Source organism: Centroberyx gerrardi, chromosome 21, assembly GCF_048128805.1.
Source record: "Centroberyx gerrardi isolate f3 chromosome 21, fCenGer3.hap1.cur.20231027, whole genome shotgun sequence".
Lineage (NCBI taxonomy): Eukaryota > Metazoa > Chordata > Actinopteri > Beryciformes > Berycidae > Centroberyx > Centroberyx gerrardi.
The window spans coordinates 1137031-1154455 of NC_136017.1; the positions used below are offsets into that span (position 1 = coordinate 1137031).

The window sequence follows — 17425 nt, forward strand, 5'->3', positions numbered from 1 at the left end:
CGAGCTACAGCTCCGTGTAATGCTGCTACGTCACCAACGGAAGTCCGTAAGTAGGCTGCAGAAACCACCTGGGGATTCGTGGTATTTTGTGGTTATTTTATTTTTTATATATTAAATTATTCATCCACAAACAAATGTGAAAATGTCAAATTCCCAGTCGAATTCTCCCCCGTCCTTAGTTGAAATGGAGTCACTCCTGAAATCGCTTAATCGTATAAATAGCCTAATAAGAAAAGTAATAATTATAATAACTGTATTTGCATAGCACCTTTCACGCAGAGAAGCAGCTTAAAGTGCTTTCCAGCAGACAGACAGACAGTCAGCATCACCAGAGGCAAAGCAACGAAACCTCAAGGTAAAAGAAAAGTAAATACAATAGTGACATCATTACTCAATAAAAGCAATAAAACAGCAAGATAAATATATATATAAAATAAATAAAAATACAATAAATAAATAATAAATAGAAAAATAAATATAGGCTATATATACACATACAGTATGTCTGCTTGTTCCCTCTGCCAGACACTGACTGACACCTACAACATACAAATGAATGTTTGGAGCATGGAGCAGACTCGTTATCTGTGAGGAACTGGGATTTTAATAACGTTAACGTAGTTTGTACCTGGCATCTGTTTTCCACAGCAGCACCCGCTTCAATGATGGATATTGGTAAAGGACCGGCAGGGTGCTGGTGCCCTCCCTACTGACTCTCTCCCCTGTTAGCAAAGTGTGCAGGGTCCTCCAAAGCTTACATATATATACACACACAGTATATATATATTTAAGTAATACATTTCTAAATTATTACAGAAATAATCTTGAGATACCTCTCAAGATGTGTGACATGCTTTCTCCCTGTGTGTGTGTCCATTCATGTGTATTTTTTTATTTAATTTTTTTATTTAATTTTAGACATTTTACAGAGTAAATGATTAATCCATTAATCTAAAAAATTATGGATGGATTAATTGATAATGAAAATAATTAGTTGCAGCAAAACATCACAGCCAGCAGTGAAGAAACTGACAGACTGGATATTAAATAAAGTGCAGAGATCTGCTGCTTTGACATGCTGACGATGTTTCAGAAAATGTGTTTAAGCAAAACTGGAATATGATAAAGGGTGAATTTTTAACAGGAGAACATCAATCAATTATCCTATTAATTGATATGATTTCCACTTCTTATGTCATATATATATTTGATCCACAGGTGTGACCAAGTCAGCTTTGCTCGAGTCTCAAGTCAGTCTCAGGTCTGGAGGCACAAGTTAAAGTCCCAAGTCACCAGAACCCAAGTCAAGTCTCAAGCAGTTAAAACTGGGACTGGAGTCCAAGTCATGTGACTGGAGTCCCCGCCTCTGATTGGATGGAACGTGCATGTGGTTTGAGCTGACAGTTAGTGAACAGAGGTGTGGCTGATGGTGTTATCTGTGTCTTCCACTGAATCACATGCTGATCATTTATGGAGATGTTGGATATCGTGACACGATTCTGCTGTCTGAACCGGCGAGAACAAGAACATTTTATTTATTAAAAACTCTGATAAAATGAGTTGAAAATGTATTTTTTGTTTGACATCACACCTAACACTTTGGACTCCTTCATTCTTTTGTTTTCAAATGATCCAATAGTGATGTAGATCTATATATAATGTACTGAGTGCATCAACCACTATGAGTCAATTCTGTTAATAAATCAGTCATAAATCAGCCAGTCTGAACGTCGCTCCATCGATCATTAATACAGGAAATGTTAGAAGCATGCAATTACTTGACTGACAAATACCAAAAAACTACACAAAAATGATGAACTGTCTTCTGAAATTTTGTTCATTATGAGAAATCAGACAGAAGCATATTCCTAAATCTATTATTCAAATTTTGTTTTACACATTTAAATTGATTAATATAACATATATATATATATATATATATATATATAGGCCTATATAATTCATATTTTTCTCAGTTACCGGTTTGTTCTGATCCTGCTTGCCTTTCTCTCAGTTTTCAATCTGTTATTTTGAAATGCGTGTGACGTCATGGAATCAGTTTGCTCTGGGTCAGCGTGTGGTTTGAATACATTGACTGTTTGGCATCTACAATAACAATAGTAATAAACTTAAAGAATTATATATAATCAATTTGATGATTATTTTAGCAAAATCTCATATTCATAAATCCAAATTTAGCCATTCTAAACCTTTATTTATAGTATTTGAAAATGAAACCAAACAGTACATTAAAACCATTTTTAACTAAAAAAAAATAAGAACGCTGCAAAAACCATTTGTTTGTGTTCTTTGTTTAATGTTTTCACTTTAAGATTCCCCCTGGCTCTGATGTTGTTTTGTCTGTATTAATAACTTCGTTGTTTGTATGTGATTTCTATTGTCAATAAAGATGTCAAAAAAAAATAAAAATAAATCAAATACTACGTTCCTGCAACACCGGAGGCTGCAGTTTCAGGACCGCAGTCCTAGTTCTGCATCTCTAGGACCCGAGTGTTTTTGCGACAGCGCCACCTAGCGAAGTGGATGACCGTAAATAGAGGCGGCTGCAGTGTCAGGACCCATACTGTCTAACGACTTATAGTTTTAAAGGTTTATTCCACCCAAAAACTACTTTCTGTCTAACGACTTAAAGTTTTAAAGGTTTATTCCACCCAAAAACTACTTTCTGTCTAACGACTTAAAGTTTTAAAGGTTTATTCCACCCAAAAACTACTTTCTGTCTAACGACTTAAAGTTTTAAAGGTTTATTCCACCCAAAAACTACTTTCTGTCTAACGACTTAAAGTTTTAAAGCTTTATTCCACCCAAATACTACTTTCTGTCTAACGAATTATAGTTTTAAAGGTTTATTCCACCCAAATACTACTTTCTGTCTAACGACTTATAGTTTTAAAGGTTTATTCCACCCAAATACTACTTTCTGTCTAACGACTTATAGTTTTAAAGGTTTATTCCACCCAAATACTACTTTCTATCTCGCAATTCAACTTGGTTGCTAAGAGTTGCATGTTGGGCAATTTGTGTAATTAGCATAATTAGCTCATTATTAGGTAAAATAAAGATGGAATCATATGCTATGGCCTTTGCAGTCACATGTTACGAACTAAATATTTAAAATTCCCCATAACTCCCAAAGCAAACGAAATCCATTTTAAAATTTTAAATAGAGTGTATCCATCCAGTGAATTGTTAGACAACGATTTGGAATTGAAACCAATAATTGTGTATTTTGTGATGATACTGAAACTACTGATCATTTATTTTTCCAATATATGTATTCTGAAGCTTTATGGCTTGAAGTACATGACTGGCTTTACCCAAAGGTTTTTCAACTAACCCTCAAAAGGACATTGTTTATGGACTTGTCATGGACAATAGAAAAGATGACTTTCTGGTTAATAACATTCTTATTCTTGGAAAATTTTATATACACAAATCAAAGTATATGAAAGTGAAACCTAAGTTTAGTGTATTTCATAATGAGTTTCTTTCTTACATAAAAGCCCTTAAAGTTATGGAAAATAAAAATGCAATGAAACTTTTTAGTATAATAGAAGAATATGATTTACAAAAAAAGCCCTAGCCCTTTAAGTTATTTTTTCTTTTTGTTATTTAATATTATTTAAATCTCTTGTCTGTTTTGATTTTTCTTTTTCTGTCTTTTGGTATGCACCTGATCCTATTGGTATATTGTGAAGATTTCAAAGCCATGATGTTTGTACATGGAAATTGTTCAATAAAAAAAAAAAAAAAAAAAAAAATACTTGTCAGTACCAAGGAGGTTCTATATTCACATGACCTCAGTTAGCCAATGAGGAAACATAACAAGTGAACCTGCTGCTAAATAGAGACAGGCAGGCAGGTTTGCAGATAAAAGTCTCATGTCTCTCATTTGTGGCACATTTGTTCCTGTTATTCAAACTCACAAATATTCAAATACTCCCTTAATCTCCCACTGACGCACGTACACACACACACACACACACACACACACACACACACAGACATGTATATATGTTTAATCTATTTAATTTATCGTACTGTACATTTTTATACCTTATACAGTCATATTTTTTCTTGTGCTATTCTTGTTTTTAACTAGTAATAGCACTGCTTGTATATATGATTATTGTCTAATTGGCTTTTGCTTGTGTCTGTATATTGCACTGGATGCCACTTTACTATTATTGTTTTGTTTTGTCCGTCTGCTATTTGCACCGCACCAATGTACCAAGATAAATTCCTCATATTATGTACCTCTATATCTACCGATCTGAATCTGAATCTGAATCTGAATCTAAAGCTTATAGAATAGGCTAGAAACTCAAAAAAAAAAAAAAAAAAAAAAAAGAATCGAATAAACTACTGCTACTACATACAGGTCATTTAAAACAGGAGTTGATTTTATTATCCTTGCTGCTCTTTTTTCTTTTTAAACTCAAAAGTTTTAACAGAAATGACCAAAGTTTTTCTGTTTGCATGTTTTCTGATGTCACAACTGGCCAACAATAAGAAGAATGTAAACTTGATGAAATCATATAATGAAATGTCAGCAGAGAGAAACTGAAATGCATAGCCAGTGTATTCTTATATTAATATATTTTTGTATTATTTCCCAAATTTTCCTTTTTCCTTAGGCTATTCCTCTTTTTCTTTTTTCTTTTTTACAGTTTTTTTTCTGTTGATTTTTCTGTATATGTGATGTACTTAGTTTTTGTAATTCTTTCTTTTTCTGTGTATATTTTTCTCAATAAATTTTACATATAGATAATTTTAATAATAACATTAGAAACAAATGAAAAAAAGAAAATAAGTGAATGAATTAAAAATAATTATAATTACGTTAAACGATGAAATACATTTAAAAAATCCTGCAGCCCCATCTAGTGACTAGTGAGTTCACCTGAACTTGAAAAAGTTGACGTTTACGTACGAGCTGGAACATCCTAAACGTCACCACGTAAAGAGGAAGTTGGCGTTACGTTAGGTGACGTCGGTAATGTTGTCATATCGCTGCTGTACTGCTAAAGCTTTGGAGGAAAGCAGCTTCTGCCGGTACCGGAGTTGATACAGATGTACTTCTAAAAATTTGCATTTAATTTCCATCAGCCGGACAGCAGCTGTCTGTCTGTCTGCTGCCTGACGAGCCGGCCGCGAGCTTCATGACTGTCTGACGAGGAGAAACCCGGCAGGAGCTAACTAGCTAGCCGGCTAGCTAGTAGTTTAGGTGGCTCTACCAGCTGACGTTAGGTTGGTAATCTTGTTCCCACAGAGGCGCCGCGCGTGCCGTTTTATCTTTCTGTTTGCACTAATACAGAATTGTTTTGTTAATTTATCGAAATACTGAATTACAAGATCGCTTGGTCCCATTTGCTTTGCTGGAGGCTAGCTGTAGATGAAGCATTCTTGCTAGCTGCTTCTCAGCAGGTTACCCCTCCAGTCCTGGTATGTACCGACGTCACGCTGAACTCCATTTAAAAATGTCTCGGTTTAGTTTGCCCTTGGTTATCGGAAAGCATACATATGAGGTAGAACAGAACTTGAGTCCTTTTTTGAAGCTGGGGGGTCTCCTGGTAAATTCGGCACACAAATAATCCACCAAGTAGCACTTACGTTCAGTAAAACCACAACTTTCAGAATTGACTTGACTTGCTAGCAAGCCACAACTTTGCATTTCAGTGAAAGGAGACGGGGAATAATCGGCCAACCAGTTATAAAAGTTGACATTTTATTAATATGAAGTGCTGCTTCTTGGTGCATTATATCTATGCCAAATCAACTAGTTTCTCCCAACAATTCATCATCAGCAAAAGGTCGAGTCATATTTTGAGGTCTGCATCTTTGCCGATAAGCAAGGCCGCATTAACACTGACCGAGTTTCAAAAGGAGTTTAGTATGACGACCTCTCCATGTAAAGGAGGGTTTCCAAAGGCCAGATATTATTATTGCTATAGTCTTTTTACTTATTATTAGGAGGCAGGCTGGCATAGCGGTTAGAGAGACTGTTGTGATGAAAGGTCAGAGATTCAGTCTGTCCACCTGCTCACTGCAGCCTGTTCTGGAGAGGAGCATCAGATTAACACCTGATCAGGACTGGTTTCAATGTAATATACAGTATTTAATATGAAGGGTCCAGGGCCCAAGGTTGGGAAATCTGAACCAGCTTCTGCAACACTGTTCCTGAGGTGAACCTGCTGTGTTTCCATCCAGCTACTAGAGGCAGAATGATGAACTGTCAGGAAACCCACCTGCTGTAATGGCTGGTGGATTCATTCACAAGGAACTGTTCACTAATTTACTGGTTATTGATTATTGATTAAAAAAGAATAGAATAGGACTCCATATGATCCAGAGTCCAAAATACAGAATGGAGAACTCAAATGATGGTTAGAGTGGACTAACCTACCTGCTACTTTAATAATTATAAGGGGATTATAATATAATTGGACTCCAAATGAGGGTTTGTTAATGCAGACTGACTGTCGTGTTTTTAAATGGTGGACGTCTCATTTTGGGGCCAAACTCTTAAAACACTGGAGGAGGTTTGGACTGTAGTTTCCATGTCCTGCTGTCTGCTAACGTTTCTCTCTCTCTCTCTCTCTGTCTCTTTCTCTCTCTCTCTCTCTCAGCATGGCTTCTCCGTTCAAAATCCCCAAGAGGAAACAGCCAGCGGACGGCGGCTCCGCCTGCCTGCACATGCAGTCGCCTCTGTCCCGTCTGCAGGATGAGGCCGGAACTTTTAAGGTGGTATATCTGATCTGCTGGTTCTTTTAAGGTGGTATATCTGATCTGCTGGTTCTTTTAAGGTGGTATATCTGATCTGCTGGTTCTTTTAAGGTGGTATATCTGATCTGCTGGTTCTTTTAAGGTGGTATATCTGGTCTGCTGTTTCTTTTTAGGTGGTATATCTGGTCTGCTAGTTCTTTTAAGGTGGTATATCTGATCTGTTGGTTCTTTTAAGGTGGTATATGTGATCTGCTGGTTCTTTCAACAGAAAAGACAGAAAGATATTTAATGCCTTTTTGGAGAAACCTTTTGCTTATCATGGTTGAAATCAATAAACCTTTTCACTTTGATTATTATTAGTACTGATATTACTAGTGTTATTGTTATCATTATAGTTATGTTCCAGACACAGTAGTTGGACTTCATTAATGCCACTTCTTTGTTTTTTTTTCACTAAACAGAAAAACTGGGAGCAGTCCAGTAGAGGCCGGGCTGACAGAGTGCATGCTGGGAACGGCCTCGGCTCCAGACTGGAGAGAGAGAGGTTCGTATCGACTCTGACTTCTTTAGATGAATGTTGGCTTGGCTGAGAAAGTTTACACATCATCATGCAGAGAGATTCAGCTTTTCATATTCTGAGCACAACATTTCCCACTGGATTGCTTCACCAACCACACTAGGGCTGCAACTACTGATTATTTTCATTATCGATTAATCTATCGTTTATTTTTTCGACTGCTCGATTAATCATTTAGTCTATAAAATGTTCAGAGTCCAAAGTGATTCTTCAGATTTCTTCCTCAGCAGCCAGAAAACACAAAGGATTCATTTAGTAATGAGATGAAACGGAGAAAAGCAGCAAATCTGTGAAGCTGGAAGCAGGAAATGTTTGGTATTCTTACTTGATAATTTACTAAAACAATTCATCGGTTATCAAAATTATAATTGATTAATTTTAAGTTGATCAGCTAATCAACATCCTGTTTCAACCGGAAAAATACGACGTTGAATTACGGAAGAAAGAAACCATCAAAATGCCGTTTCCTTCTGACTTTAAGAGCAGCACTACATTGAAACACACTCTGGTAACTGTGTGTGTGTGTGTGTGTGTGTGTGTGTGTGTGTGTGTGTGTGTGTGTGTGTGTGTGTGTGTGTGTTGGCAGTGCGCCTGTCAAGCCTCTGCTGAGAGATGTGGTGAAAACGCTGCTGGGAATCGGCCACCCAACCAAAGAGGACTCAGGCGTGTCAACAGCCAATCAGAGGCCGGGGAGGACTCTGGGGTCATATTCAGCCAATCACAGGGCAGATCACGCCGCAAAAAGCACATGGAACCACCAATCAGGATCTGGGACGCCGACACGCCAACCGGGACAAAGACCAGCTGAGTCTTCCTCTTCCTGCTTTTCAAACGGGTCAGTTTACATTATATCAGTTTACATTATATCAGTTTACATTATATCATTATATCAGTTTACATTATATCAGTTTACATTATATCAGTTTACATTATATCAGTTTACATTATATCATTATATCAGTTTACATTATATCAGTTTACATTATATCATTATATCAGTTTACATTATATCATTATATCAGTTTACATTATATCATTATATCAGTTTACATTATATCAGTTTACATTATATCATTATATCAGTTTACATTATATCAGTTTACATTATATCAGTTTACATTATATCATTATATCAGTTTACATTGTATCAGTTTACATTATATCATTATATCAGGTTACCGATACCAGTATCGGTATCGGTATCGGTGCCGATACCAGGCTAAAATGGAATATCGGTATCGTAGATTTTACCCAAGACTAAAATCTGATACCGTAAGCCATGACTAACATGTAAGAAATAAAAGCAAACTGTCATGATTTTATGCATTTGTGGCACATAGAAGCCTGTATTTCTCAAACAGAGGGAAAAACAAGGATTTTATCTCAATAATTTTGTCCACTGACCCCAAACTAAGGAAGTAAGCCTGCACTGTTCAGTAAAAGTAATGGATCGGATCGGTACTCGGTATCGGCCGATACTTAAACTTTCATACTCGTAATCGGTATCGGCATTGAAAAAGTGGCATCGGTGCATCCCTAGTTTACAGTATTAAACTGGGGGGGAGGGGAGTTCTCGTGGAGTGTCAGTTCTCTTGTTAGAGGACTGAGACTCTCGCTGTTGTTATTTGGTGCCGTCAGAGGTCAGAGGTCATTGTTCACCTGGACAAACCAACTGAACTACAGGAGGAGAATAAACCGATCTGAACACGATGGAGGAATGACCCCCACATCCTCAACACACTACAGGAAGCACTGCAGATCAGAAAGAGTGCAATGCATTTGTCTCCAGTTTCTGTTTCAGAGTCTGTTTTAGCCCATCAAGTCTGCTAAACTGTACAAGCAGAGACCTCCATATAAAGCAAGCATGTAAATTTAAAAGATGACCCGGGTCTGATGGAGGAATGCAGCAGTTGCATTAGTAAGAATCCTAATTTCTCCATGAAGCGTTCTTAACAAAACGGGTTCGTCGCAAAGTTCCCCACAGACGCAAATACAGATATGAAAATTAGGATATGAGCTCTCTTTCCTACAGAGACGCCGTCAAAACCTTTTACATGCTGCCGTCAGTTTCTCAGCACTGACGCAGACAGACAGATTCATGTCCTCAGTATGAAGTGAAGGATAAATGCCGGTTGCGTTGTCGGCTAAAATCTTACCGAACGTCGTTTCGGGTGGAATTCATCTTGCTCGGCTTCGTCTCTCGCAGGTTTCCTAGAGAGCTGGCTGTCGGTAAAGTTTGCAAACATGTAAAGCAGATGCAGTAAAGTGTTTGCATACCTGAGTCATCATTTCACATGCAACTGAAGTAGGTTTTATTGGGAACAATAACACTGACACCACCAGTCCACAGTCTGACTCCTGACTGAATGTTCTGTTTCTCATTCTCTTAAAGCATTTTGATCTAAAGGCTTCTGCTTAAATGCTTGAAATGAGTTTCTTAGACAAATATAAATAGTGAAGTTGATCCTATGTATGAATTTCTCTCCAAAGAATCTAAAATATAAGATAGTTTTGATTTGTTTAACACTTTTTTGGTCGCTGCATAATTCCATTTGTGTTATTTCGTAGTTTTGATGTCTTTACTGTTCTTCTAAAATATGGAAAATAGTAATATAGTGTGTCCAAACTTTTGAGTGGTAGTGTATACGGGTTAGGTGGATCCACATGGACCAATCGGATTGTGCCCAAAACAAACTCCATTATCAAAAACCTCATGAATACAAATTTACAAACACTGACAATGACTTGACTAGATAAAAAGAGATTTGCTATAGCATTAAATAGAGATCTGTGCATCAAAGTCCCAGTGAAACTATTTTGAGAATGGAATGGGTAATGGGGATTATGATACAAAAATACAAGAAAATAGAAATGTTATTTTTTGCCATTTATTGTTGAATTGGTCAGTGTTTCTTAACCTTTTTCATATCAAGGATCCTAATCTAGTCCACATTAGAGCCGCAGACCCCATTTGATGAGATTTTGTCTCTCGGACCCAAACCTGAGAATATTTTTATCGTCAGATCTGATTTTGTCCAGAACTCCATGACTGTCTGTGTTGCAGGTAGAGAGATAACAGAGAAACTGATCAGAACAGTCTTTCTTCTACATTCTCTAATTGTGTTAACTTTGTGTAAATGAAAGTAATGTTGAAGTGTAACACTTAATTCATTTTCTGGGGACCCGCCGGATCCCCCTCAAGGACCCCTGCCCTGGTGGTCCCCGGACCCCACGTTGAGAACCATTGGAATAGGTGTATATAATGGCATGGAAAATGATGTGATTGTTCAGTTACCAAACTGCTATTGCCTGTTCTTTCCACCAGATGGCGGCCTAAGCGAGCGTCAGACAGACTGCTGCAGCCCAACGGGAAGCTGGAGGGTCTCTCTCCACCACAGAAGAAGAGGAGCAGCTCCGAGTTCAGCGGTGAGGCGGAGATCTGAGCTTTTCAGTTTTCATGGTTTCAAGTCAAGTCCATGTCATTAATGTCAAGTCTCAAGTCTAAATGTAGAACAGCAAGTCAAGTCAGAACAAATCAAGAGTCCAGTATCAATTTAATATCTTAAAGAAAACTAAATATCTAGGACTTTTCAATGCAATATGGTTTTAATAGGATAAAAACTTGGTAAGAGCATCATGAGTTTGATTTCTATAATCAGTTTCAACTTCAATAAATTCAATCATTCCATACAAATTCAGAAAACAGAATTTAAATTCAGTCGTCCGCTGGAACAAATCTCATCACTTTCAATCTAAGTCATTTACACAAACACAAGATCTCAAGTCAAGACTTTAGAAACCTTTTCAAGTCATCAAAGTACAAGTCAGAGTCAAGTCCCAAGTCACCAGAACCCAAGTCAAGTCAAGTCTCAAGTCTTCTCTTCATGCATCAAGTCAAGTCTCAAGCTATTAAAACTGTGACTCGAGTCCAAGTCATGTGACTCGAGTCCCCACCTCTGTTTCCAGGTTTTGAAAAGCCTGGATGAAATGTGGATATGAAATGTGATATATAAAACGTGTTGTATGTTTTCCCTCCAGATTCAGTCGTTTCCATCAAAGGCAGTTCTGTCGAGTCGGTGGACTCGCTCCTGGACCTGGAGGATGCTGGGAGCTGGGAGTCCAGGAGGGACGCAGCAGAGCCGGACCGTCCCGAGGTGAGAGGGCTGGACTCGGCTCGACCGCAACGAGACGCGCTTCGCTTCCCATCGGTCTGAACGCGGTCGCGACTGTAAACAAAGTAAACGATGTAAACACAGCCATATCTTGTTGTCTGTTATTAGGGCTGCGTATTGAGAAGCGGTTCCAGTTTAGTCCTGGTTCCAAATTCACCAGAATCGATAAGCGTCCGCTCTGACGATTCCTCCTTTCAGTCATTAAACAGTTTGAACAGCTGGATGCTTCTCCAGTAGCAGCACAACAACCTTTTTGACCCTTTCGGTGCGCCGTCAATCGCAAACAATAACAGAATTTGACGTCGATGTTGTCAGTCGAAACACCGGTGACGCCTGTAAGTCCATTTAACACACAGTGAGTTTGCACACGCTGCTCCGGCAGCCTTCTGCAGAACAACAGACGCTGCTGGATTCAGTTTCTTTAGAGTTCCAGCAACGGCAAATTAAAAAGGCCAGAAGATTTGCAGCAGAATCCAAGTGTTGTGAAGCCAAACGGCCGCACTGTCGGCCCAAAAGTTCAATATTTATCTTGTTATCTCCTAGATTTGCTGCACTTTTTTCTGCACTGAAACAACCGTCACTACAGCAGCAAGCAGATGCTGCCTTCAAGTACTGTCCAAAAAAATGTAATTACCGTTAGAGCGCGCTGAACGACCCAATAAAGTGATATTACTCCAATTACTTTAATTTTTTTCACTTGTTCTTGTATTTTGTTCTAATGCCAAATGTTCCTCAGCTGTTTTGAAAAGTAATTCTAAGACAGGAGTAACTCTACACAGCAATGTCTGTCTGGAGAAATAAAACAAAGTTAACTTCACTAAAGCTGCATTTAGTCTTTTACCGCTGACAGTAGGAATTGATAAGGGAATTGATAAAGAATCTGACCGATAGGAGGAATCAAAAATGGCACCGGAATCGGTACAGTCCTAACGATACCCGGCCCTAGTTACCATAGTTGCTTCCTTTGCGTGTCTTTGTTTATTCACAAGAACCCTAAAAGAACGTCATGAATCCAAACGGGACAGATATCACTTGACAGCTGTCAGTGTGAAACCAAACGGGACAGCTGTACAAACGGGACGGGGTTCGTTTGCACCTGCGGTTTTCTGAACAGATTTTCAAAAGCATCCAGTCGGAAAACGCTGACGCTGCAGCTGTTCTTCTACGTCTGACTCAACCTTCTTGTTGCAGAGAGAGAGGAGCGGTTCTCCTGAGCAGAACCGGTCGAGGAGGACCCCGTCGTCCGGGACCTCCGGCAGCGCCTCAGACCGGACCTCGGACGAGGACTTTGTCTCCCCGGACAGAACCAGAACCGGAACCAGAACCAGAACCTCGGCGGACGCCCAGAACGATTTATCTTCCTCCTCCTCCGTTTCCTCTGTCCTGAAGACGTCCATCAGGCAGGAGAGACGGCCGACCCTCAACAGGACGTCATGGCTCACCGCCAGAGGAAACCTGAGGGAGAGAGAGAGGGAGAGAGAGAGCAGGGCGTCCAGGTCTCTCTCCCTGCAGCTCAGGCTCAGGAGACCGAAGCAAGCCCCGTCAGAGCCGAGTGAGTACAACGAGGACAACATGAAAGAGCCATGAAGTAATGTTGTCTTTAAAGCTGGTAGAGTCTTGTCGTGTCTCTTCCTCCATGATAAAACCCCAAAATCAGTGATTCTGTGATCTGTTGCTCCGGTAGAGCAGACTGGAGAATTGTGTTTTTTTCTCTCTCCATTCACTGCCGTCGTCTGGAGGAACAGTCTGAAAATCACTTCTAGCACATAAAGGAACGCCGACTAAGCAGATTCTGACTATATATAAAAAACTAGTCCTGCTGCTGGATTGTTTTGAAGTGAATCTCTTTCTTTATGTTTATTAAACCTTTCAGTCTGAACAAGTGGAACACAGAAATTCTTCCGACCAGATTCCATTTGTTGGTTTAATAACTTGAAGAAAGCAATTCACTTAAAATCTCTTAATCACTTAAAATCTGCAGAATGAGTAGTTCTTTTCTTTATATATTATCAGTCATTTGTTTACAACACTTACAAACTCTGTCTTCTCCTTCATATACGATATATAGAAAGAAGATATTGTAGTTTCCAAACCCACCATGTGTAAAATAAATGCAGTGTTTCCATTACAGTGTTAATATTCAGGCAGTCGGCCAAACCCAAAGTCTTTTTTTATTCAGTTACGATGCTTTCAACACACAAAAGAACTATTTATTCAGTTAAATTCGGTCAATTTCGGTCAGTGGACCTTCATGCAAGCTCAGCTGAATAAATAGTACTTTTGCATCTGAAGTGTGTTGAAAGCATTTTTCTCTTTCCGGTGTTTCCGCTGCCAGCACCTTCATGTTTGATTCTGTATCATCCAGTTACCACCTAAATGTATCCTCTCTTTCCCCTCTTCCAGTTGTTTTGTCGAGCGAGGAAGAGGAGGGCGAGGACGATGAAGGAGACGGTCAGAAGAAGACGTCGGACAGCTCCGGCCGGGCGGAGTCTGTCCGTCCGCAGCCGCCGGCCGCAGAGCGGAACCAGGTAGGGATCCATCTGCATCCGTTTGAAAACCAGCAAACCCCCCACTCCGCTCTGCCAGCTGGTCCCGGGGCTCACTGCACCGTCCCGGGACAGACCTCAGTTAATTCGGCCCAACCAAATTATGGATAAACAAAAAGAAAGGTATCAATCACATTGGAAAAAAGTAACAAAATCTCAAAGTAAATTAGAAACATATTCGGCCCTAAACAGACAATACACATTGGCAGATTACCTGACCAGTGTGACTGATCCTAAACTGAGGAAAACCTCGACCAGATACTCAGTGAACACAGCCTGGCTGCAGAAACAGGCAGACACCGGCAGACCTGGCAACCCAGAGAGGACAGGCAGGCAGACCTGGCAACCCAGAGAGGACAGGCAGGCAGACCTGGCAACCCAGAGAGGACAGACAGACAGGCAGACCTGGCAACCCAGAGAGGACAGGCAGACCTGGCAACCCAGAGAGGACAGACAGAGAGGCAGACCTGGCAACCCAGGGAGGACAGACAGACAGGCAGACCTGGCAACCCAGAGAGGACAGACAGACAGGCAGACCTGGCAACCCAGAGAGGACAGACAGACAGGCAGACCTGGCAACCCAGAGAGGACAGACAGACAGGCAGACCTGGCAACCCAGAGAGGACAGACAGACAGGCAGACCTGGCAACCCAGAGAGGACAGACAGACAGGCAGACCTGGCAACCCAGAGAAGACAGACAGGCAGACCTGGCAACCCAGGGAGGACAGACAGACAGGCAGACCTGGCAGCCCAGAGAGGACAGACAGACAGGCAGACCTGGCAACCCAGAGAGGACAGACAGACAGGCAGACCTGGCAACCCAGAGAGGACAGACAGACAGGCAGACCTGGCAACCCAGAGAGGACAGACAGACAGGCAGACCTGGCAACCCAGAGAGGACAGACAGGCCGGCAGACCTGGCAACCCAGAGAGGACAGACAGACAGGCAGACCTGGCAACCCAGAGAGGACAGACAGACAGGCAGACCTGGCAACCCAGAGAGGACAGACAGGCCGGCAGACCTGGCAACCCAGAAAGGACAGACAGGCCGGCAGACCTGGCAACCCAGAGAGCAGCGTCTGTGTTCACTCTGCTCAGGCAGAGGTGGAGACAGAGCTGACCTTCCTTCTGAACTGCACCACGTATGAAAATGCGAGAGAGAAATATTTCTCCAAAAATATGTGTAATTTCGAAAAACTTCCTCCTGACAGAAAACTCCTTTAAACTCTTTATATCCTCGGAGAAAAGCGTGAGTGTGCCGCACTAGCTGCTGTTTATATAACATGCTGTGAAAACCTGAGACAGGAGAACTGACCGAAATATTTTTCCTTTGTGTGTGATTGAATAATTGCAACTTTCTATTGTTCAATTATCTTTGTTGTTATTATTGCTACTTTTTCTTCAGTATTTGAGTATATAGTAGTATTTTGCTTCGGCAGCAGATACTGTTGTATTTAAAGTCGAGATGAAACGGCATTTCGAGAGTATCTAACTTCCGTATCGTGACGTATTTCCGAGAGAAACAGGAGAGACAGGCGGGACGTAACGTTGGGAGGAATTTGATTTGAACGTTGAAAAGTGGGCGTGTCATAACACCCGAAGACACACCGGAGTACCGTGCTGCTGCTAGCTAGCTAACTAATGAATCTTAGCCTCTTAGCTCTGTGCACTAAAAGTTGAAGATTGATTGATGGGTGGATGTCAGGATATTATCGGTTGAAATTAGTTACGGGCATGCTTACGTAAGCACACGGCATATTTTGTTTTACAGGAAGAAAACATGATTGAATTTTGATATAAGAATACAATGAAATTGATTTTTGGTATTTTTTTTGGCATATATTGTTAAATAGGTGCACAGTATGACCGGGGATGTGATCTAAAAGGGTTAAAAAGGCATTTTTCATTTCATCTCGACTTTAATGCCGATAAAGCTCATTTGAATTGAATGAATTGATCCAGCCGGTCTGCTGCTGAGCGTCTGTCTGAGGCTGAAGCTTCTGTCTGTGGACGTCACAGCGGTCTGTTGTCTATTTGAGCCATTTACATTTTTTTAGCCAGGATTTTGCTTATTATAGTCATTCAGTAAACAAAATAGAGGAAACGTGAACCGAGGACGGGAGAGAAGTCCAGTAATCTCTTTCACCTCTCTAAACAAAGGGGGGGGGGGAATAATAATTTCCAGATAGAATTACTTTAAAGTCGGTAAGGTCGTTTCTCAAAACAACCGGAGCATCCAGCAGCCTCAGCAGGCCAGCAGGGTTTGGTTTAGTGAGTCCACCTGCAGCCTGTTAAGAGCCAGAGAGCTCGCACCGCGCCGACAAGCTACAACCACAAACTGTCTGAAGAACTATGTGATTTTCTCTTATTTTTCAATGTAGTAGTAAGGGATAAAATGCCTATCGCAATGCTTTTGTTAACATAAAATATCAATTTCCTAATATTTTGGATCTATTTCTTCAACACTCAGCTTCATGTTCATCGAAGTGTCTCTGGCATGTAGGAAGTGCAACAACATGGAAGAAATCAGTGACTGAAGTGTTTTGTTTTCTTCTCTGACAGGCTGACCGGGCTGCAGAACTTGAACTCGGCCCAGGCTCCAGACTCGGGGGCGGAGCCGGAGCTGGGGGCGGCGTCAGGGGCGGGGGCGGAGCTGGGGGCGGAGTCAGGGGCGGGGGCGGAGTCCGGGGCGGGGGCGGAGCCGGGGGCGGAGCCGGGCCGCTGCCTGCCTTCATGGAGCTGGAGTTCTCCTCGTTGCACGTCGGCCTGACGCACGCCGACGCCGACGGGAAGATGATGGTGAGGAGAGGGAGAGCAAATCCTTATTGCATGTGTGTGTGTATTTGTGTGTGTGTGTGTGTATACGTATGTGTGCGAGTGTCCTTGTTTATGTGTGTGTGTGTGTGTGTGTTTGTGTGTGTTTAGGAGCTAGAAATGAAAACTGCAGCTGCTGGGGGTTTCACAGTCGTTTTTTATTTTAAGGGAAGAGCGAGTGCTTCATGTTCACTTCCCCCAGCCGACTCAAACCTGTGATGTTCTGTTCACCAGCTGCTGCTCCCACAGAACAGAAGAGAACAGAGCAGAAGATAACAGAACAGAAGAGAACAGAACAGAGCAGAAGAGAACAGAGCAGAAGAGAACAGAAGAGAAGAGAACAGAGCAGAAGATAACAGAAGAGAAGAGAACAGAGCAGAAGATAACAGAGCAGAAGAGAACAGAGCAGAAGAGAACAGAAGAGAAGAGAACAGAGCAGAAGAGAAGAGAACAGAGCAGAAGAGAACAGAGCAGAACAGAAGAGAACAGAACAGAAGAGAACAGAGCAGAACAGAGCAGAAGAGAACAGAGCAGAAGAGAACAGAGCAGAAGAGAAGAGAACAGAAGA

The 17425-nt window shown here is 40.9% G+C and overlaps 1 protein-coding gene across 3 annotated transcripts in view; it reads left to right on the forward strand.

Annotated features, from left to right (window-relative positions):
* The first annotated feature begins 16728 nt into the window (after positions 1-16728).
* Positions 16729-17425, forward strand: part of senp7b (SUMO specific peptidase 7b) — a 23035-nt gene continuing 22338 nt past the window's right edge. For all 3 annotated transcript variants that reach the window (XM_078291174.1, XM_078291176.1, XM_078291175.1), the window contains exon 1: positions 16729-16842. In XM_078291174.1, the coding sequence (XP_078147300.1) occupies positions 16777-16842 (66 nt within the window). In that variant the 5' untranslated portion in view covers positions 16729-16776. The remainder of the gene's footprint in view (positions 16843-17425) is intronic.